The sequence below is a fragment of the Rhinolophus sinicus genome, chromosome 8 (assembly GCF_057876585.1).
Source record: "Rhinolophus sinicus isolate RSI-liver-muscle chromosome 8, RSI-T2T, whole genome shotgun sequence".
NCBI classification, from domain to species: domain Eukaryota; kingdom Metazoa; phylum Chordata; class Mammalia; order Chiroptera; family Rhinolophidae; genus Rhinolophus; species Rhinolophus sinicus.
Window position 1 is genome coordinate 40530559 of NC_142508.1, and position 20887 is coordinate 40551445.

General features: G+C 50.6%; 1 protein-coding gene across 1 annotated transcript in view; it reads left to right on the top strand.

Moving 5' to 3' along the window:
* The window catches only part of SYMPK (symplekin scaffold protein), a 33667-nt gene that overhangs the window by 2931 nt on the left and 9849 nt on the right, over window positions 1-20887 (top strand). The window contains exons 2-17 of the mRNA XM_019754867.3: window positions 533-656; window positions 800-865; window positions 2126-2179; window positions 2274-2347; window positions 4691-4817; window positions 5529-5778; window positions 7073-7243; window positions 8565-8804; window positions 11778-11932; window positions 13988-14138; window positions 15223-15427; window positions 15826-15976; window positions 16745-16980; window positions 18006-18087; window positions 18308-18421; window positions 19836-19983. Of these exons, the coding sequence (XP_019610426.2) occupies window positions 552-656; window positions 800-865; window positions 2126-2179; window positions 2274-2347; window positions 4691-4817; window positions 5529-5778; window positions 7073-7243; window positions 8565-8804; window positions 11778-11932; window positions 13988-14138; window positions 15223-15427; window positions 15826-15976; window positions 16745-16980; window positions 18006-18087; window positions 18308-18421; window positions 19836-19983 (2329 nt within the window). The 5' untranslated portion in view covers window positions 533-551. The remainder of the gene's footprint in view (window positions 1-532; window positions 657-799; window positions 866-2125; window positions 2180-2273; window positions 2348-4690; window positions 4818-5528; window positions 5779-7072; window positions 7244-8564; window positions 8805-11777; window positions 11933-13987; window positions 14139-15222; window positions 15428-15825; window positions 15977-16744; window positions 16981-18005; window positions 18088-18307; window positions 18422-19835; window positions 19984-20887) is intronic.

The following is a 20887-nucleotide window of genomic DNA, read 5'->3' on the forward strand; positions in this document are numbered from 1 at the left end:
AAGTTTTCCCTCCCCACCTGGCCCCTTTTTGAAAACAACTCCATAGCATTCCAGAAAATGGCTGAAACATAATTTATTTAACTGAGCCTTTTCTGATGTATTGAGTACTTACTGTGAGCAGGACTGTGTGACTGGTGTGTTTTAGAAAGCCTGCTCTGGTGTCCAGTCCAGAGTACAGCCCAGATGAAGAGTCAGGAAGGCACTGCGGCCAGTGCCTTAGCTGCTGTGTGTTCGTTTGTTCCATCATTCAGCACATGTTTGTGGTCGGCCCGCTACGGGTGAAGTACTGGAGGTGAGTCTTGGTACTCCACGAGGTACTGCCTCTGACCTGAGAGACATCAATCACCCCCACATTACAACCCCTGTGTATACTTACAGTCTGAGACAGACCCTGAAGTGGAGAGGGGCTTCAGTAGACTCAACAAGGACAGAACAGGCTGGAAAAGATGGTGGAGCCCTTTGTGGATGGTGGGATGAAACTTCCAGCCCACGCACAGGCACCCAGAGCTTGATCTATCTTTTTCTTCCCCAGGGAGTACTAGACAGCAGCCATGGCAGGCAGCAGCGGGGACAGCGTCACTCGCCGGAGTGTGGCATCACAGTTTTTCACTCAAGAGGAGGGGCTGGGCATTGATGGCATGACCACTTCAGAGAGAGTGAGCATGGAAAGAAGGGCTTGGTGTGTGTGGGGTCACAGCCCCAGTTGGGGTGACCCACCCCCAGGTGGCAGAGCCCAGGGAGGGCCAAGGGGGCTGGGCTGGCAAGGCCAGCAGCACCACCTGCCTCCCTCTCCGTCCAGGTGGTGGATCTCCTGAACCAGGCAGCGCTGATCACCAACGACTCAAAGATCACAGTGCTCAAGCAGGTGAGGGGCTGGGGTGCTGTGGGCAAGCAGGACATGGGAGGGCGTGTGGGAATCTGTGAAAAAGAAGATAGTGGTCATGACACTGGTGTCCACACTGGAGCACTTAGGAGATGCCTGCCACGGTGCATGCCCTCATTTAACTTTCACAACAGCTCTGTGAGGCAGGGTAATTTCATCCCCATTTTATAGGAAGAAGAAGACTCAGAGCTTAAATGATTAGCCCAAGGTCACTTTGAACTGGGACTTGAATGCTGCATTCCAACTCCACATCCTGTGCTCTTCATCCTTGTGTTTCCTCTCTGCCATGGTCCTTTTCTGGGGGGAAGACATGCAGATTGTGAGATAGAGAGGACCCAGAATGAGCAGGGCTGGGCTGGAGCACCCAGGGGGCACTCCTGACCCAGCCTAGGGGAGAGGAGTCAGGAAGGCCTTTCTGGAAACGGGGACATCTGAAATGAGACCTGGCGGATAAGGACAGAAGCTGGCCAAGAGAGGGAGAGGACTCGAAAGAGGACGCAATAGCTTGCACAAAGGCAGAAGAGGACATGCGGAATTTGGGGTGGGGGGTGGCGTAGGTGTAGTTCAGACCAGGAGACCGGTGAAGTTCAGAGGTTGAGGGGTCGAGTTGCCTGGGTAAGGACCCCAGTTCTGCTACTTGCTCAGCATGCGGCCTTGGGGAGCTGACTGCACCTCAGCAATAGACTACCCTCGTTGGGGGTGGCATCGCTGTGAGGGCCGTTCAACAATAGCAGCTTGGGTAGGAGCCACGCCAGTGCTGGGCTTATATGAGAACGTCTGTGGGAAAGGCTTGTTCCAAAGAGCCTGGCAGGTACGAGCGCCTCAGGAAACAGGTTCTCACTGTCATACGTGCCTGCTGAATTGTGGCAGTGCGAGTGGGGAGTAGAAGCAGGAGAGTGGGGAGAACTGACGGACAAGCCTCAGGAAGGCAGGAGCCCTGCGGCGCTTCCTTCTTTTCTTTAGCCCCTTGTGTGTCGTGTACCCACTGTCCACCAGGACCTGCGCTTTGTAGGATCTTATTAAAGCCTCAGCACAGCCCTAGGAATTGGTATTTAAGGTCCCATTTTCAGAAGAGACTCAAGAGAAGCCACTTGCCCAGCCCAAGGTAGGAAGTGGCAGAGCCAGGATTTGAGCTGAGTTTATCTGCTGCCTAGCCCCACGCTCTTTCCCCCTACACCCTCCTGTCTGCACTGATGGGACCCTGGTCTAAGCTGCGTATTCCTTCTCCCAATCTCCTTTCAGGTCCAGGAACTGATCATCAACAAAGATCCCACACTACTGGACAACTTCCTGGATGTGAGTGACGGATGGGAGCCAAAAGGTGTGGGTAGAGGGGTGAGGGGATGGATCCTGGTGCAGCCCTGACCCACCTTCTTCCTGACATTGGCAGGAGATCATCGCTTTCCAAGTAGACAAGTCAATTGAAGTACGCAAATTTGTCATCGGCTTCATCGAGGAGGCATGGTATGGGGTGGCGCAGGGAGCCCCTGGGAGGCCCCTGGTGGCGTCCGCCTCGTCAGCTCCCGGCCTGGCCCTGCCCTGAGAGGCCTGCTCTCCGCTTCTCAGGCCCATTCCCCCTCCCATACACAGACTCCCCAGCAAATATTTAATAAGGTTGAAATCTTGGAGTCACCCGCTATTTTCCTTGCATCCCCACACTTCGTATCTGCCTCATCAGTGAGGACTGTTGGCTCTGCCTTCAAAATGTAAACGGCGTTTGACCATTTTCAGCCACTTCTCTTGCTATTACACTGGTCCAAGCCATCATTACCTACCTCCCACCTGGATGGCTTCCGTGGCTTTCTGTTGGGCTTCCCTGATTCCACTGTGTTTTTTTTTTTGTTTGTTTAATAGACGTGAAAGTCACATAACATAAAATTAACTATTTTTAAGTGAACAGTTCAGTGGCATTTAGCACCTTCACAATCTAGTTCTAGAACATTTTCATCCCCCCGAAAGGCATGGCCATCCCCATTCCCTGCTTCCTCTTGCGCATGGCAGCCAGAGTCAGCCTGCCAAACGTAAATCCGACCGCCGCACTCCCTGCTCCGACCTCCACTGACCCACTGTCTCATTTAGATTGAAACCCAAACTGCTCCGTCCTGCCTCCTCTCCTGGCAGCCTCTCTGATCTTCACTCACATCCCCTGGCTCCCTGGTTATTCCTCAGAAAAACAGCTGTTCTCCTTCACAGCCTCTGCTGGCTGTACCTGCAAGGGACACTCCTCTCCAGGGAGCCACCTGCTTCACTGCCTCGCTTCCTCCAGTCGTCTTCCGTGAGCCTTTCCTGGCTGTGCCAGTATAGCCCCACACCTGACGCCCCACCTGCATTCTTCTTTATAGTGTTTTTGGAATTATCTGGATCCTTCTCTTCCCCACAAAAATGTCAGTCCATGAGGGCAGGACTTCTCTTTATTGTGGACCACTGTATCCCAGTGTCTACAACAGTGTTGGCACATAGGAGGGGCTCAATACGTATTTAGTGAACAAGTATTTAATCATATTAGTAATCAGGTGGCGTGCTTACTCTGCCATGCACTGTATTAAATCCTGTCCTCTGTTATCACCTGTAATCTTCACAGCAGCCTTCGGGATGGAGGCTTGGTTCACTTTCTTTTACAGAAAGGGAAGCTGAGGCTCAACTTGCTCAAGCTGAGTCATTTTTTCATTAAACATTTACTGGATGATTTGTGACTAGGAGGAAATAAAATAACCCCTATTTAGTGACATTTTCTAGTTTTCAGGCACCATACTGAAGGCCTTAACTACTTTGTTATTCGATCCTCAGAACACTATGAATTAGTTGTTTGGCCCATTTAACTGAAGATAAAACTGTGACTCAGAGAGGGGAAGTGAGTTTCTTAAGGTCACACAGCCAGTATGCGGCAGGCCTGGGATTTTAACCCATGTCTATAACGACATTGCCCAAATTCTCAATCTCTAACTTTTACTGGAAGAATTTGTGGTAACTTTTCTGAGGTTGCAAAAAAAATGTTTGTTCAACTGATAATGTGTCGCATGCCTGCCATCTTTCAGGCATTTATGTCAGGCTATAGGGATATAACAGTGAGTAAAAACAGATTTTGTTCCTGCTTTCATTTAGCTGACAGTTGAGTTTCATATTTTTTGACTCATTAGTTTAATATTTAATTTCAGATTATAACGTGCTGTGAAAGTGACATTCATGTTCTAGGCACTAGGTGGGGCCTTGAATCTTTTTATCCATTGAACAAATATTTATTGAAGGCCTTTTATTCTTTCCTTCAACAAAAAAACTGAGACTCTGCTAGTACTCAGACTGCAAAGGGCCCCCGCCCTTTGTTAGGGAAACAAACTAGTAAACAAAACTAGTGATTACATAAAGCCAAGTGTTTTAAAGTCATAATGGCTAATATTTATTGAATGCTTTCTACACTGTTCTAAGCACTTTACATGTATTGTTGCAATTTTCACAACAAACTATGAGGTAGGTACTGCTCTAAATGAGACAGAGTTGGTTGTCCAGATTTGCACAGTGGGCTGGCTCTGCTGCCCCATATATGAACACAGGGCCCTAACAGAGCAAAAGAGTGGGGGCTGCATGAGCAACCTAGATAGAAGCTTCGGGGGCAGCTAGGTCCAAAGGTGCCAGTTATTTTCAGCTTCCAGATGTGCTGGCAAACAAGACAGGTGCAGGTCCTGACTTTGCCCACGTCCATTCCAATCTCCTGACACGCTGACCCTGATTTCCCATCCCTCGTGGATGCCAGGTTCCTTTCGCCTGCCCAAAGACCACCTTGACCTTGCCCTTTTTCCCTCCCCTCCCCAGCAAGCGAGACATTGAGTTACTGCTGAAACTGATTGCGAACCTCAACATGCTCTTGAGGGATGAGAATGTGAATGTGGTGAAGAAGGCCATCCTCACCATGACCCAGCTCTACAAGGTGGCCCTCCAGGTAAGAGCTCGCTGCCCACCTGGCAGGTCTCATTTACAGATTCACCTGTTAGAGTTCAAAACCAGAGTCAGGTCAGAGTCTTTATGGGCAAGATGTGCTGTTGGTCTTTGGGAAGAGACAACAAAGGGATCTAATGTTGCCTGGCGGTCAGGAGTCTCCATTAACCATACCTGCATCCACTGACCCATGTATTTATGCATTCAGCAAAGAGCCCCCGAGTACCTCCTCTGCGACCGAGATGCGCCGGTCCTGCACTCGTGGTGCTCGTGGCCCAGTGACGGTGACAGATCCCGAGGAAAGAATCGCTAATACTAATTAGAAAGAAATACTAATTATGAATGGTAGTCAGTGCTGTAAGGAGAACACACTACTGTGTGATGTTCCCTGGCATTAATGAAAAAGGGGATCCACGTAATCTCTGCCGCCATCGTGGGAGGTCAGCATTGTTGTTCCTTTGTCTGCCTTAAGATCTGAGCCTTCTCTGGGTTGTCGTTGTGAACCTCGTGAGGGCAGGGCCAGACCTGACTTGGTCACCACTCGGTCCTGTCCCCAGCGTCACCTGGTACGGCCTGGAACAGAGCTGTAACTCAGGAACTGTTTCCAGATGTATATATCCATTGTCACTTATGGACCTCTGGATGGTGCTAGAGTTGGAGATTGATGTGCCCGTTTCTCTGTCTGTTTGTCCATTCCTCCCTGGGCCGCTCCCAGTGGATGGTGAAGTCCCGGGTCATCAGCGAGCTCCAGGAGGCCTGCTGGGACATGGTGTCTGCCATGGCCGGGGACATCATCCTGCTGCTGGACTCTGACAACGATGGTGTCCGCACCCATGCCATCAAGTTTGTGGAGGGCCTCATTGTCACCCTGTCGCCCCGCGTTGCTGACTCGGAGGTGCCCCGACGCCAGGAACACGACATCAGCCTGGACCGAATCCCTCGCGACCACCCCTACATCCAGTACAGTGAGTGTCCCTCATCAGCTGGTACCCTTTGTCACAGCACCGGCCCCTTCCTCTTCCTCCTTCTCCCCTCTTTCATTATTGGTGTGTCATTTCTGGAGACAGTACAGTACAGTGGGTAAGAGCTCTGACACCGGCTTCCAATCCCAGCTTCCCCACTTACTCGGCATGTGATCTTGGGCAAGTTACTTCTCTCGGAACTTCATTTTCTTTTTGTAAAAGGGAGGCGATAGTAGTACCCCTGTCACGGATTTGTAGTGAGGTTCTGTGAGGCGGTGAGCGTTTAGTAAATGCTAGCTAGTTTTACTGTTGTCCTAATTGCAAATATAGAAGTAGTTTGTGCACACTGCTGAAGTGTCAAGTAGTAAATGTGGAGGGGTACACAGGAAAACAGCCCCCCAGTCCTGCTTCCCAGAGATAAACTCTATTAAGAGTATTGTTTCCTTCCAGACCTTTTCTATGCAGAGATAGGTATTTGTCTGTATATATTTATAGTTTCTGTATTTGTTGGCTTTTTTGTTTATAAGAAATAGGACTATGCTTTATATTTTCAGCAGGGAGACATTAAAGTATAGTGACTCATGTTTGAATCTCTGCTCTCCCATTGTACAGTGACCTATTCTCTCCGAGTCTGTTTCTTCACTGGTAAATTGGGGTCATTATTATGGCATCTACTTTAGATGTGAGCATTTGGTGAGTTAATATGGCCGGCATAGTAAGCATTCCACAACTGCTAGCTCTTCCCACATATTTTTTGACAGCCTTTTTAACTCAACAATATTATCTTAAGTTATATCTCTCCCTATGAAAATCATGTTTAGTTGCTACACAATATTCCATAATTTGGTTACATCACATTCTATTTTTTATTCACTGTTTCAAGAAACGTGGCATCCAGTATGTTTTTGCATAGAAAATGTTGAGAGTGAAAGCACCAAAGTTGTGAAGGGTTAATGTTTGGGGACTGGATCAAGGAGAGTGGTGGTACAGAGGACTTTGAGCCTGTGTACGCATATAAACATATTCAAAGTTTTACAGCAACATAGTTCACATGCTTCAAATTTATGTTATTTCTAGTCATTCACAATTGTAAGCCCTTCTTTGAGCATCTTCATCACTAAATGTTTATACTCGTTAATAGTCTCATAGGACTCATCAACACTAAATTTTGCTTTTCAGCCATTCGCAGGCATCCATGTACAAGCAAGAGTCTCTCGCCTTTTGGCCCCACAGGCCGCTCCCTCCAGAGGCCTGGGAGAAAACCTCCTCCTAACTGGTCCCCTCCTCTTCTCATTAGATGTGCTGTGGGAAGAGGGCAAGGCAGCCTTGGAGCAGCTGCTCAAGTTCATGGTGCACCCCGCCATCTCCTCCATCAACCTCACCACGGCGCTGGGCTCCCTCGCCAATATCGCCCGCCAGAGGCCCATGTTCATGTCGGAGGTGATCCAGGCCTACGAAACCCTGCACGGTAGGCGGATCCCCTCCCTTTCCCTCTCTCCTCTCCGCCGGCCAGTCTGCTCTTTCCTGAGGAAATGGGAGCTCTAGGTAGTGGGCCCCAGCGGGATGCGTCATTAGTCTAGTGCCGTAGGTTGTGGGCACAGGGAAGGATTCTCTCGATTAGACTGGAGTCTTTCGATTATGTGTGACAGAAACCTGGTCCAAAGCTGGCTTTAATATTGAGGTATGTGTGGCTGGAATGACATGTTATCTGTGAAATACTTTAAAATATTCCAGCCTCCCCGCGTGCCCCCCACCCCCCAAAAAAAAAGCAAGGAGGAGAGATGTGCCAAGATGAGTAAAATGTTGGTGGGCACATGCTGATTCATTATCCTGTTTTCTCTAGTTTTGTACACGTGTGAAAACTGCTAAGTCGGGGGTTGATGGGTGAGTGTGTGCACGTCATGGATCTGCATGAATCTGTTCCATCTCTTGCCTCTTGTTTTTTCCATGTTGGTTTCATTCTGTGTCTCTTTCCTTGGCGTAGCGAAGATGGCTCCCCAATACCTCCAGACTTCCATTCTATCCACTTGGCAACCCCAGGGAAAGAGAGTGTCTCCTTCCCAGTCATTCCAGTGAGAGCCCAAGGGCTAATGCTCATTGTTTCTGATTGGCTGAAAAGAGATTACAAGCCTATCTGTGAACCAATCACAGTGACCAAGGAATTGCAGTGTTCTTACTGGCCCTGAGACGCTTGCCCACTTGAACTAAGAATGGAACCAGGGTGGTTCCTTCAAAGAAGAATGGGAGTGTTGTTGGCTGAGGAAGTAGAGAAGGACGTTAGGCAGGGGAAATTACGGGCATCTTCTTTCTCTCTGGAGCAGGGGAGGCTTGCTCTTCAAGGTGACTGTTAACACATTCAAAAGTCATTCTGGTGGCAGAGGCCAACAGTGGACTGTCGTAGCAGTTCAGTTGGACTATTCTGGAGGTGACGGTGGTGATTATAGTCATCCCCAGGGTGGGGCATTGACATTTCCAGACCAGAGATGGAGGGAGATAAGACTTTATGCTTAATAAAAGGAAGGTTAAGTTTTGAGGGAGATGAGACTTCATGTTTAATACAAGGAAGGTTAAGTTTTCTCTTTGCATTAAGGTTGACTAATACTGATGGAGACCTCTCAAGGGTTTTCAGCAGAAGCTTGTACGAGGGGAAGGCCACACACTAGACCTGAGAGCGCAGGAACTTTTCTAGGGCGTGCCGACAACCACTGCCCGAACTGCGGCCTGGGTAATGAGACTAAAGCCCCATGAGCTCTGTCCACAGCACAAAACTACTGTTTGTTTCTCCTCAGCCAACCTGCCCCCAACACTGGCCAAATCTCAGGTGAGCAGCGTGCGCAAGAACCTCAAGCTGCACCTGCTGAGTGTGCTGAAACACCCGGCCTCCTTGGAGTTCCAGGCCCAGATCACCACCCTGCTGGTGGACCTGGGCACGCCGCAGACTGAGATCGCCCGCAATATGCCCAACAGCAAGGAGGCCCGCAAGCGGCCCCGAGAGGACTCAGATTCCACGCTCAAGAAGATGAAACTAGGTGAGCTGAGGAGGCAGGTCTGGCCTGGCAGGAGCGGGGGGCAGGGACTGGCCACCTTTAAAGTGTTTATTTACATGAAACCAAAAGCTCCACTTATATTAATATTATAAATTACATTGTGTAAATGTGACATAAATCATACCAAAATGAAATAATTAAAGCACTAATATTCTTAAAATACTAATGAATTATTTAAATTATACAGAAAGGAATAGAATAAAAGTAGCCTCCATTTTACCCCTCTCCCCAAAAGGAACCACTCCCAAGTATTAACACTTAATGTTTTCTTTCAGAAATGCTTCATATGTGTACCATTCTCCTTTTCTCTGTGTCACTTATCAGTATTTTTTCTTTTTGGAGTAATTTCTTAATGGTTGTATTATCAGCTTTCTTACTCCAAAAAAATTTTTGTAATCACTCATGTTTGTTTCTAGAACATGTATGAAAGAAGTGTTTTTGTTTTAAAAAATAAGGAATTTATTTTGATATAAAGAGTCAGGTAGGGATCTATTTTTTCCCCATCATGAAGCATACAAAGCACAGTGTACCTGAATTTGCTGAGTAATCATCTTGGAGCACTTTCTATATCCGCACATTGAAATCTGCATTCTGTTAGTGGGGGCATAATAGTCTGTCATGCATGTGGACGGTACCAGTCTTTAACCAGTCCCCCTGTGGACAGACATTTCGTTAGTGTCCATTCTTTCAAAAGTATAAAGATTGCTATAGTCTTGCGCGCATGTCCAGTGATAGGACAAATTCTATGTAGTGGGATTAGTGGGGCAGAGAGTTTGAGCATTTGAAGTTATTTTTTGCCCACCAATTTTACTTTTCTGTTTCTTTAAACTTTTTGTCTTAAAATAACTTTGACCTTGCAGACAAGATACAAGAGGAGTACTGAAAACTCCCACGTACCCTTCACAAAGCAGGGATCCCACACTGCATTTAGTTGAAGAGTCCAGGACAGCTGTTTGGTGGACTGTCCCTCTGTTTGCATGTCTGCTCTTGCCTCCTGAGGGAATTCAGGTCTGCATTTTTGGCAGGAACACTGCAAAAGTGATGCCCTGACCTCTGTGTGGAATCAGGAGGCACATAATGTCGATTTGCCCAGTTTGGGGGATGGGAATGTTGATCCCTTGGTTTCTCTAGTGGAAAGTGCCCTTTTTCCCTTTGTAAATAATAAGCTGAGGGAGATGCTTGAAGATGTAAAATACCTGTTTTTCTTCCAACTTTGACTCCGTGGTTTTAGCATCCATTGGCAATTGTTGCCTGCGTCTCTTATTGCTATAATGGTTATAAAAAGATTTCCTTCTACATTTATTAGTTGGCATTCTGCTGTAATGAAGAGCTTTGTTTTTCTTCTCCCTACTTTGTTATCAGTATGGACTTGTGGATTCTTACTCATTCTCTGGGTTATCATCCATTACTGTTGTCATTCATTTTGCTGCCCTAAATGCCTCATATTGAGCCAGTGGGAGCTGGCTCCTGTGTGCCTTTAATATGTACCATAAGTTTTTTTTTGAGTATTTCTTATGTATTCTTAAGTATTTTTGACATAACAAGAAGTTCTAAACTTGTCTTGGACTTTCTGTACCCCAGCCTTGGAATCAGCTGTTTCTCTAAGGAGCCCTGGTTTCTTTTAAGTAGAGAATGGTTTCAGAAATCAGATCTGAGCTCTGGATATGCCCATTGCTACTGGGTGCACTTAAATTCTTGATAGCCATTGCCAAACTGTTTTCCAAAACAACTGCTCTGGGATTTGCACATCCCCAGCGGTGTGTGAATGCCGGTCTCCCCGCTCTTACCAGCCCTGGACACTGTGTAAACCCTCTGGGTATAAACGGTATCCTAGGTTTATTTGCTTTCTTGCACAGGTTGCAGTCAGGCCGAGCATTGTTTTACATTTATTAGCCATTTGCACTTCTGTAAAGTGCCCGTTCTATTGGGCCGTTCAATGTTCTATAATTGAATTACATGTGCTTATTGCAGCCTATCAGCACTTTGTTACCTGTGCTGCGAGCTTTTTTAAAAGACTGCATAGCATTTCATCATGTTTTTGCCATAAACTGCTTAAATCATCAACCTATTGAACATTCCAGCTTCTCCACTTTCATAAATACAGCTTTAAGGAACATGAGTGTTCATAGAGCTTTTCCTCTAAGGGTCAAATTGCTAGTGTTTTTTTCCTTGAAGTAGAACAGCTGCGCTTGCTTTTAGCCAGCCTGTTACTGATGGAGATCATGTGCCTGGTCAGTGCTGCGGTGAATGCTCTGTACCTCTTACCTTAGGTAGAGCTATGAGTACGTTTTTAGGGTAGATACCTAGAAATGGAATTGTTGTCAAAGAGGTACACACGTTTACAGTTTGACCTACTATCAAATTGCCCTTCTAAAAGGCCGGCCCAGTTTACATTTCCACAGTCCATACCCTTGCTAACGATGGTCACTACCAACCTTTTATTTTTTTATTTTTATTTTTTAAGGCGGGCGCAGCTCACAGTGGCCCAGGCGGGATCAAAGCAGCAACCTTGGTGTTAGTAGCACCACACTCTAACCAACTGAGCTAACCGGCGACCCACTACCAACCTTTTAATTGTCTGTCAATCATATAGACACAAATACTATCTTCTGAGGTTGTTTTTACATCTTGAACCTGGTGAGGTCGAGCACTGTTTCGGAGCTAGAGGTTTTTAAACAGTAAAGCTTCATGCAATTCTTAGTTAACCTTTTCAGCTTCTCGGAGCTCAGTGTGATCAGCCAGGCTGGCACTCCCATCTCCCAGGTGAGGACAACTGAGGCCGAGAGGGAGGCAGGTAGTTCCCCCGGGTTCCATGGCAGGGCTACAGCCCAGGTCTTCGTCCCCTGCACTGCGCCTGGTGGCCGAGGCTGCCGGGAGGCAGGGACCACGGGGCTCCCGGGAGGAGGGAGCACCCGCTGCCTCTCTGGAGCCAGCATCTCGTCCCCTCTGTCCCAGAGCCCAACCTCGGGGAGGACGACGAGGACAAAGACTTGGAGCCGGGCCCGTCGGGGACCTCGAAGGCCTCGGCCCAGACCTCCGGCCAGTCCGACACAGACATCACAGCCGAGTTCCTACAGCCTCTGCTGACGCCTGACAACGTGGCCAATCTGGTGAGGCTGGCTGGGGGGCGTCCCCCCAAGGGAGGAAGGATCTCTGTCCTTTCCCTGCCTCCACTCCACAGTGTTCACCTCCTCCAGGTGGCATCAGTCCCCAAACACCTCTGTTCGCAGTGTTGGGAGGGTGTGGGCCTGTGGGCCCTCCTCACCTTGGATGGACCTCCAACGGGTCACTGGTCACCACCCCCAGCAGTCCCTCTTAGGTGGTCTGAATCCTCATCCACACCCACCCACTCTGTCTCTCTCCTTTCCTTTGAAGTCAGGGAGGGTCTGTGAACTGGAGAGAGAACCCCCATGACTTGGGTGCTCAGTGCTGTGGGATTGGCATTGGTGGGAGGGGATGGCCAGTGTTTTCCTCAGATTCTCACAGATATCCTGTTCCCCAGAAAGAACTGCTGCTTTGAGTTAATTGGGGGTGGGGGTGGGGGCTCACATCAGTCCTCTGACTGTGGGAGCGTCCAGACCTTTCTGTTGGGTGCTCGTGGATAATGGCTCTTCCCGTGCTCAACAACAGTCACCCTCAGCCTTCCCTTCTCTTCCTGGAGGCTCCAAGGGGCTTAAAAGTTTTGGGTGAGTGGAGTTGAATTTTGTCGTGAAGGTGGCGAGGAGTTTTCTCTCCAGCTCAGATCTTTGTGGTGAACTCCAGACCTGGATGTGCAGCCACCTCCCGCATGTTCCACGGGCGCCGCAGACACAACGTGTCGAAACTAAGCTGTGAAATTTCTCCCCGCACCCCTCTTTAGGCCTGGGGCCCCTCCCGTGTTCTTGATGCAACAGCCTCCCAATTTCCAAGCCAGAAACCGGGGAGTTAGGCTCTTCACCTCCCCCCACAGTCCTTCCTCTGTTCTCCATCCCCAGGCCCCTGCCTGGTCCAGGCCCCGCCTTTTCACCCTGAGCACTACCCACCTGGCTCTGGCTTCCAGTCGGCCTGTGGCAGCCAGAGGCATCTTTCTAGCACAAGTCAGGACGCTTCCCCACTCCAGTGCCTGCCATGGCTCTGTTTTCTTCTAGATAAAACTTAAATTCAACTTGCCTTGGGCCCTGTCAGATTTGGCCTCCCTTAACTTGTACCGTGTGTGTCCTCATCACACTCTGGGAAATTGTCCTTTTCAAATTACTGGCATGAAGTTGTTCATAGGATTCTTAAGATTTTACACTACCTGCTGTCTCTGTAGTAACATGCTGCTCCTTTGTCCCGAGTACTATGTCCTTAGTCTTTTTGTTGTTGTTGTTCATTGCCATAGACTTGCTTGTTTTCAGTCATTTCAAAGAACTGGCTCTTAAGTTTTGTCGATATTCTTTTGTAACCTTTCTTGTTTTATTTCTTTCCTATTTGCTTCAAATGTTGCTCCCCAAAGTTAAATTCTTAGCTTATTTGTCTTCTGTCTTTTCCAATATAAGCTTTTAAGGATCTGATTTTCCATCTAAATATCATTTTGGCTGCATCCCACATATTTGGTTATTTTATTATCTTTCTGTTCTAATTATTTTACTATTTAAAGTATGTATTTAAACTTCCAAGCATGTAGGGAGTTTGAAATTATCTTTTGTTACCCGTTCCTGACAGACATGAATGAGCTCTGTGAGGATACTGATTTTTTTTTTTTATATCAATTTCTCACCCATCTTACAATCTTCACTGAACCCCCTTCCACTCTCTGGACAGGGTACCAGCTGCTGCCTCTTAGCCTTCCACAGTGCAGTTCCTATACCCGGAATACATACTCCCTCCTACTGCAAGACTTCACCCTTTGCCAGCTTGGTTCTTGCCTGCCTTCAGTTCTCTATCTAGGTGCCACTTCCTCGGGGAGCCGAAGCCGTCCCTGGCCCTCCTGATGTGTCTCACGGCCCCTTTCATTTCCCCCTCTCATGCACCACAATGCATCATTGCTCGTTTTCTCTCTGACGTCCCCAGAAGTCTGCGCTCCATGAGAGCAGGCCCAGGTCTGTCTTAGTCACTGCCATTTCCCCAGCATTGGCCTGGGCATGGAGCCAACGCTTGTCGAATCAATGAGTAAGGAAAGGCTCCTCTTCCTGGGCATCCCACAGGTTCTCATCACCATGGTGTACCTGCCTGAGGTCATGCCCGCCTCTTTTCAAGCCATCTATACCCCAGTGGAGTCAGCAGGCACTGAAGCCCAGATCAAGCACCTGGCTCGGCTCATGGCCACACAGATGACAGCCGCAGGACTGGGCCCAGGTGAGTGTCACTGGAGCTGACCCCGACCAGGGGTTGGCACTGTGCCTGCTGGGCTCTCCTTACTGGAACAGCGCCTCCTCGTGGTGATGCAGAGAAAAATCACATGAGCTCTTAGGTGTCAGTAATTACAAGTCCCATAGATCTATTGAGTGCTCAGTATTTTAGGCCCTGGGCTTTGAAATCCAACAGACCTGGGTTTGAGGTCTGAGTTGAACCAGACTGCCTCAGCCACTCAATAGCTGTGTGACTTTGGTCAAGTTTCTTAACCTCTCTGAGCCTCAGGTGTTTTCCCATTTTAACAGAATTATTGAGGTTAAATTATGTATAGTGAAACACAACTCTTAAGTGAACACCTTAGTGAATTTTCACAGTGAACACACCAGTGTAACCACCACCCAGATGAAGATATTGTATGAAGAGAATACATTTCTACAAAGTTCTAGAAAGTTCCTTCTTGCTCCCTTCAGTCAACACTCACACATTTCACCTCCAGAGACAATTGCTGTTCTGATTTCTGTCTCCTTAGATTTAGTTTTTCTTTGTCTTGAACTTCATATAAATGGGATCATAGAGAGTCTGGCTTCTTTTGCTCAGCAGTTTTTGAGATTCATCCTTGTTGTGTAAACCAATAGATTATTTTTTTTTATTGGTCAGTAGTATTCCCTGATGTGAGTAAGCCGCTGTTTGTTCATCCATGCTTCTGATAATGGACCTATGGGTTTCCAGTTTGGGGCCATTGTGAATAAAGCTGCTGTGAACCGTTGTGTACAGGTGTTTTGATGCACACATGCCCTCATTTATCTTGCTAGGATGTGTTCAGTGCTGTTAGAAATTGCTCATCAGCTTTCCAAAGTGGCTGCTACATTTGACACTCCCACCAGCAGTGAATGGCATTTCTAGTCTGAGCCTCAGTTGTTGTATCGCAAAGTGGGGATAAAAAGCCCATGTTCCAGAAAAGCGTTTTGCAGATTTAAATGAGTTGTGTGTATACAACGCTCAGGATGGAGGCTGGCACACAGGAAGTCCTTGGATGGGAGCAGGTGGGTCTGACATGCCTGGAGCCCATTTGCTGCCTTCCTCTCAGGTGTAGAGCAGACCAAACAGTGTAAGGAGGAGCCCAAGGAGGAGAAGGTGGTGAAGCCGGAGAGTGTCCTGATTAAGCGACGCCTGTCAGCCCAGGGCCAGGCCATCTCGGTGGTGGGCTCCCTCAGCTCCATGTCCACTCTAGAGGAGGAGGCGCCCCAGGCCAAGAGGAGGCCAGAGCCCATCATCCCTGTCACACAGCCCCGGTGAGTCCCCTTGCAGGTGCTGGTACGGGACCGGGGGCTGCCCCTCCACGCTTGCTGTTCCCCTCTTGGTATTCCTTGAACAGCCAAACAGGTCCCCACTTGAAAACCTTTGCACTTCTGTTGTCTCTGCCTAGAATTTGCATACCTTGCCGCCTTGCATCATTCAGATCTCCACTCACACTTCACCTCCACATAGACGCCTTCCTTGACAACCCTTTACAGAAACAAAATAACATCCTCCTCCTCTTGTTACTCAGCACCCTGCCAGTCCTCAGAGTCACAGGGGCGTTAGCGAGGCAGTGTAGGGGTGTCTCCATATGGCCTGGAGAGCCACCGGGTGGGCCTGGGCTCCGAAAGCGTGTTCTGATTGACTGCCCCTGTCCATCTCTCCCACGTAGGCTGGCGGGCGCCGGCGGGCGCAAAAAGATCTTCCGTCTGAGTGATGTACTGAAACCCCTGACCGACGCACAGGTTGAGGCCATGAAGCTGGGCGCTGTGAAGCGGATCCTGCGGGCTGAGAAGGCTGTGGCCTACAGCGGGGCGGCCCAGGTGCGCCCCCGCCCCCCCAGCCTGTCCTTCCACCCCTCTCCCCAAGAGCCTACCTCACAGCAAAGAGCTGGGCCCCTGGTCTGCTGCTCACCAGCCACTCCTCCAAGCGTCACTTCTGTCCTCCTCCGTAAAACTGAGGCGATAGCAGCAGCTCCACGCAGGGGCCAAGGAGGAAGAAGTGCGTGAGCACGTGTGTGCTCTTAACTCAGCGCGGCGCTGGCTGCGAGGAACAGCCCCACCAGTGAAGGCTGCTGCTGTGCGCTTTCTTCTTTGTGCTCAACACTCTTATTCTTACTGTTTAGGTTCAGACATACCTGGTTTAAATCCCAATTCTGCCACTTGTTGGCCTTGTAACCTCAGTCAAGCGGCTTTTTTCCCATTTTTCGAAGTTTGTTTTTAATTAACCAAGTAGTATGTAAACATACTCGGTTAAAAAATATTTCCTGGCCATAGAGGTACCTGTACCCTGTCCCCCTCCCCAGAGGTGACCAATGTACACATTAGGGACTCCTTCAAGATCTTTTCCTGTATGCTTAAGTATATGGGTATAATCATAGCTTTATTCTGTGATTATTGATTTTATCCCCCTCCCTTTTTCCCTCACACCAATGGGACCTACTAGGCATAAGGTTCTTCAGCTTGCCTTCCTCACTTAACACCAGGTCCGCACTGGGGTTCTCTGAGCCTGGGCGGGCGGCGTGGCAAGTCCTGATGGTGGGTGCCAAGGATTGCCCACCCCCACGCTGACAGGCCTTGCTCTCCTGTCAGGTGCGCATAAAGATCCTGGCCAGCCTGGTGACGCAGTTCGACTCGGGCCTGAAGGCCGAGGTCTTGGCCTTTATCCTGGAGGACGTGCGGGCCCGCCTGGACCTGGCCTTCGCCTGGCTCTACCAGGAGTACAACGCCTACCTGGCAGCCAGCGCCTCGGGCTCCCTGGACAAGTACGAGGACTGCCTCATCCGCCTGCTCTCCGGCCTGCAGGAGAAGCCAGACCAGAAGGACGGGTGAGGGCACCGGCCCTCTGCACCCTTCTGTCCCCGAGTCCCCGCCTGTGTCCTGCCTTGCCTTTCTGGTTTCTGACCATCTCTGTCTTCCTCACCACCCAAGTCAGTCCTCCGTGTGCCCGTCCCGAGTCTCCCTTCTCTCCCCACTGGCTGGAGGCCCACACAAGGTAGCTCAGTGTGGGCTCTGGGTCACACACCCTGGGCTAGTTCCCCAGCTCTGCTGTTTGCTCGCTGCCTGACCTGTGTCACCCACTGGGCCTCCGTTTTCTCATCTGTAAATAACAGCCTGCCTCATAGGCCTGTTTTGGATGTTGACTTCTCTCCATCCCTGTCTTTTGCCTGAATCAGTTCTGGGCCTTCCTCTTTGTTCTCGGCCTCCAGCTTATCTCCACACAGCAGCCCGGGTGACACTTTAAATCTTGTCTTGTTTCTTCCCCACTAAAAACCTTCCGTGGTTCCCCAGTGTTCTTGGGATAAAATGCAACCTTCTTGCCATGTCCTGTGAGACTCTGTGGAATCCAATCCCTGCCAACTTCTTTAGCCATTTTTCGTGCCCCTCTGCTCCTTTCCACCCCAAACCTTAGCCATACCAGCCTCCTGTCTTCTGTTCTGCGAACATGCCGAGTTCAGGGCTTGGCACTCACTGTTCTCTCTACCTGGAATGCTCTCCCCACACGGCATGTCTGGTTCCTTCCCACCCACCAGCGTCGACCCAAATGTTATCTCAGAGTGGCCTTTTGTGGCCACCACATCTAAAATAGCGATACCCTTCCCCACCCCCTCCGTTGCTGTATTAAGTGAGTGCCCAGTTGACAAAGGGGAGAAGTCGTTTCAGAGGTAAAGTCTCTGCCCAAGTCACCCTGCTAGCAGCGTTTGAACCCTGCTCTGTTCCCGTCCAGGCTCTGTAACCAGGGGTCGAGCTGTCTGTGCAGGAGGCCCTGCCAGCCCCAAGCTCTGCCATTCAGCAGGACGGGGAGGCCAGGTGGCCTGTCTGCAGCCCTTCCCTGTCCCTCCCTCTCTGGCAGGATCTTCACCAAGGTTGTGCTGGAGGCGCCGCTCATCACCGAGAGTGCCCTGGAGGTGATTCGCAAGTACTGCGAGGACGAGGTGAGGAGGGCGGCAGATGTCCTCCGTCCCAGCGTCAGGGTGCAGGCAGGAGCCCTGCTCGCTGCAGCCTGTGGCGGGGGGCCAGGCCTGTGTCGGGGCTGAGGGGCACACAGCCCTGTGCAGGGGCTTCTGGGAGGGACAGTAGCAGATCTGAGCAAGGCAAGGGAGCCATCGCAAGGGCGCCTGCAGTGGGCTGAGCTCTGGTCCCCTCCTGCCGCAGAGCCGCACCTACCTGGGCATGTCCACCCTTCGAGACCTGATCTTCAAGCGCCCGTCGCGCCAGTTCCAGTACTTGCACGTCCTGCTAGACCTCAGCTCCCATGAGAAGGACAAGGTGATTCCCTGCCGTCCTGTGCTACACTCAGCCCACCTCTTCCACGTTCCCCTGGAAGTTGCCCTTCTCGGCAGCAGTTTTTAGGTGGTGGTATTTCCATTTATGATGTCATGAAGCTGCTCAGGATATATACACACATATACATTCACCCTCGCAGGAAGGGCAGTCACATCCTCTCTCTCATTCCTCCCCGTGGTGCCGAGCCCCTCTCAAGACCTGGCACTATGCTGGGACCAGGGGGGCGCTGATCAGGAAGGCAGCCAGCATGACCAGTCAGCAGGCAGTGAGGAGACGGCCGGGGGAGGAGCAGCGCGTGTGACTGTGGGAGCCCTGGGGAGGGGCCTGACCCATCTGATGGGCGGGAGGCAGAGGAGGTGATTTACAGGAGGCTTCTGGAGGAGGAGGGTATGAGCCAAGGCCTGAACTGTGAGTGGATGGGTGTTTGGGGCACGTGATTGAGAGGGCCCTGGAGCCATCCTGCTCCAGCCTTGTGCCAACTCCTTTCTTGCTGTTGTCATGCAGGGTCTTTGGCCCCACTCCCCACATAAAGATGCAGGATATGGTGAGGCCAAAAAGGAACACCCACGGAGCTATAGATAGGGGAGTCACACCGCTATAGTCTCGCTGGCGGCTGGGTTGGAGACACAGGAAGCAGGAGCCACACTGGTCGCAACCCTCACTGTGCCGCTTGCAGGCTCAGCCACCATCTTGCTAGCCCCCATTTTCCTACTAGTGTAGCCACAACAGTTATATTAGTGGCCAATGGCTCATTGGTTACAGCTGACGGCCAACTAGCCACAGCTGATGCCCATCCAGTCACAGTTGATGGCCATTTACTACCTGAGTGAGCACCTTTCCACGTGAGGCTGAGAACCTGGAAACCACTCCTGGCTCTGTCCCCGCATGTCATGCCCATTCAGCAGACCCTTACTGCACACTGGCTCTGTCCCCACACTGTCATGCCCATTCAGCAGACCCTTACTGCACACTGGCTCGGTCTTGTGTGCTGCTGAGGACAAAGCAGTGCTGAGCACCAGCCCCTGTCCTCATGGTTCCATCAGGGGATGTCTGAGTGACACAGGACAGGCGTTCTAGGCAGTGGGAATGTTTTGCTCCAAGTCTCAAAGCCAGTGAGAATGCTGTCGCTTCTGAGGAAATGAAAAAAGCTCATTCTGGTTGGAGCGTAGCAAGCAAGGCAAGAAATGATACGAGGTCGGGCAGAGCAGGTAGGCAGTAAGGTGACTCGGGGCCCTGAATTGGGCCAAGAAACCTCTCCAGAGCTGGTGACCAGCCTTGGGCACAGGTAACTCAGCTGTGCCTGGCCTTTCTCAATCTTGGGCTTGCTCACACTGGTGCTGCCAAGTTCAGAACAGCTGTCTCCCCTTCTACCGTCTTGCTGCCACTGTCTCCTCAGGTGCGTTCCCAGGCCCTGCTGTTCATCAAGCGTATGTACGAGAAGGAACAGCTGCGAGAGTATGTGGAGAAATTTGCCCTCAACTACCTGCAGCTCTTGGTCCACCCCAACCCGCCATCAGTGCTGTTTGGAGCTGACAAGGACACAGGTTTGGTGCAGAGTCATCAGATGCGTGCTGAGCGCCTGCTGTGTCCCTGGCTCTGGGCTGCACCGGGGAACAGCTGGATCAAAGCCGAGCCCTGCCTGGCCTGCTAGGGAAGCCTACAGTCAGACAGTAATAACCGGAGCAGCAGGCCTGGGACGGCAACCAGGATGCTGCAAGGAGCCCAGAGGGCACCTGACCCAGCATGAGGGCTCAGGAAGAGCGTCCTAGAGGAGGGGACGGGCTGAGAGCTGGAGGACAAGGAGAGCTAGCCAGTGACGGGCTCCAGGAGAGACCAGGCAGGACCAGCACAGGCCTGTTCCCTCAGCAATGCTCTAGGTCCCTGAGAGTTACAGATGCGTGGGCCCGGCCCTATGAGAATGGACCGTTCAGTTGGACGGTTCAGGCTATGGAGGGAAGCGCGGGGCCTCCTGGGAATACAGCAGCCCTGGCACAGCCTTGGTGCTGGGAAGGCTTCCAAGGAGAGGCACTGGCTTCATGAGACCCAGAGGGTGAGAAGGTACAAAAACAAAGAATTGGGCAGCTGTGTTCCAGGCAAAGGACCACGATGTGCAAAGGCTCCAAAGTGGCGGCCCTGGGCGGGGGGGAGGGGGTGTCTGTCAGGAGTAGGGTGTGAGTGACCAGAGCACAGAGTCCAGGGCCAAGGGCTGCCCCAACAGGGCCTGGCAGGTAGAGCAATGTGAGGAGCTGGGGGTTTACCCTGAGGGCACAGGGCAGTCATGGGAGCACTGAGCAGGAGAGGGCAGGATCAGAGCTGCACTTGAGACGGATCTGCTGGCTGCCCTGTGGATGGGTGGTCGGGGAGGTGAGGTGGGCATTCAGTGCAGACGCCTCCAAAAAGGGAGCAGTCCTGGTCCCACCCCGTTTCCCTGATTGTTGCCTTCCGCCC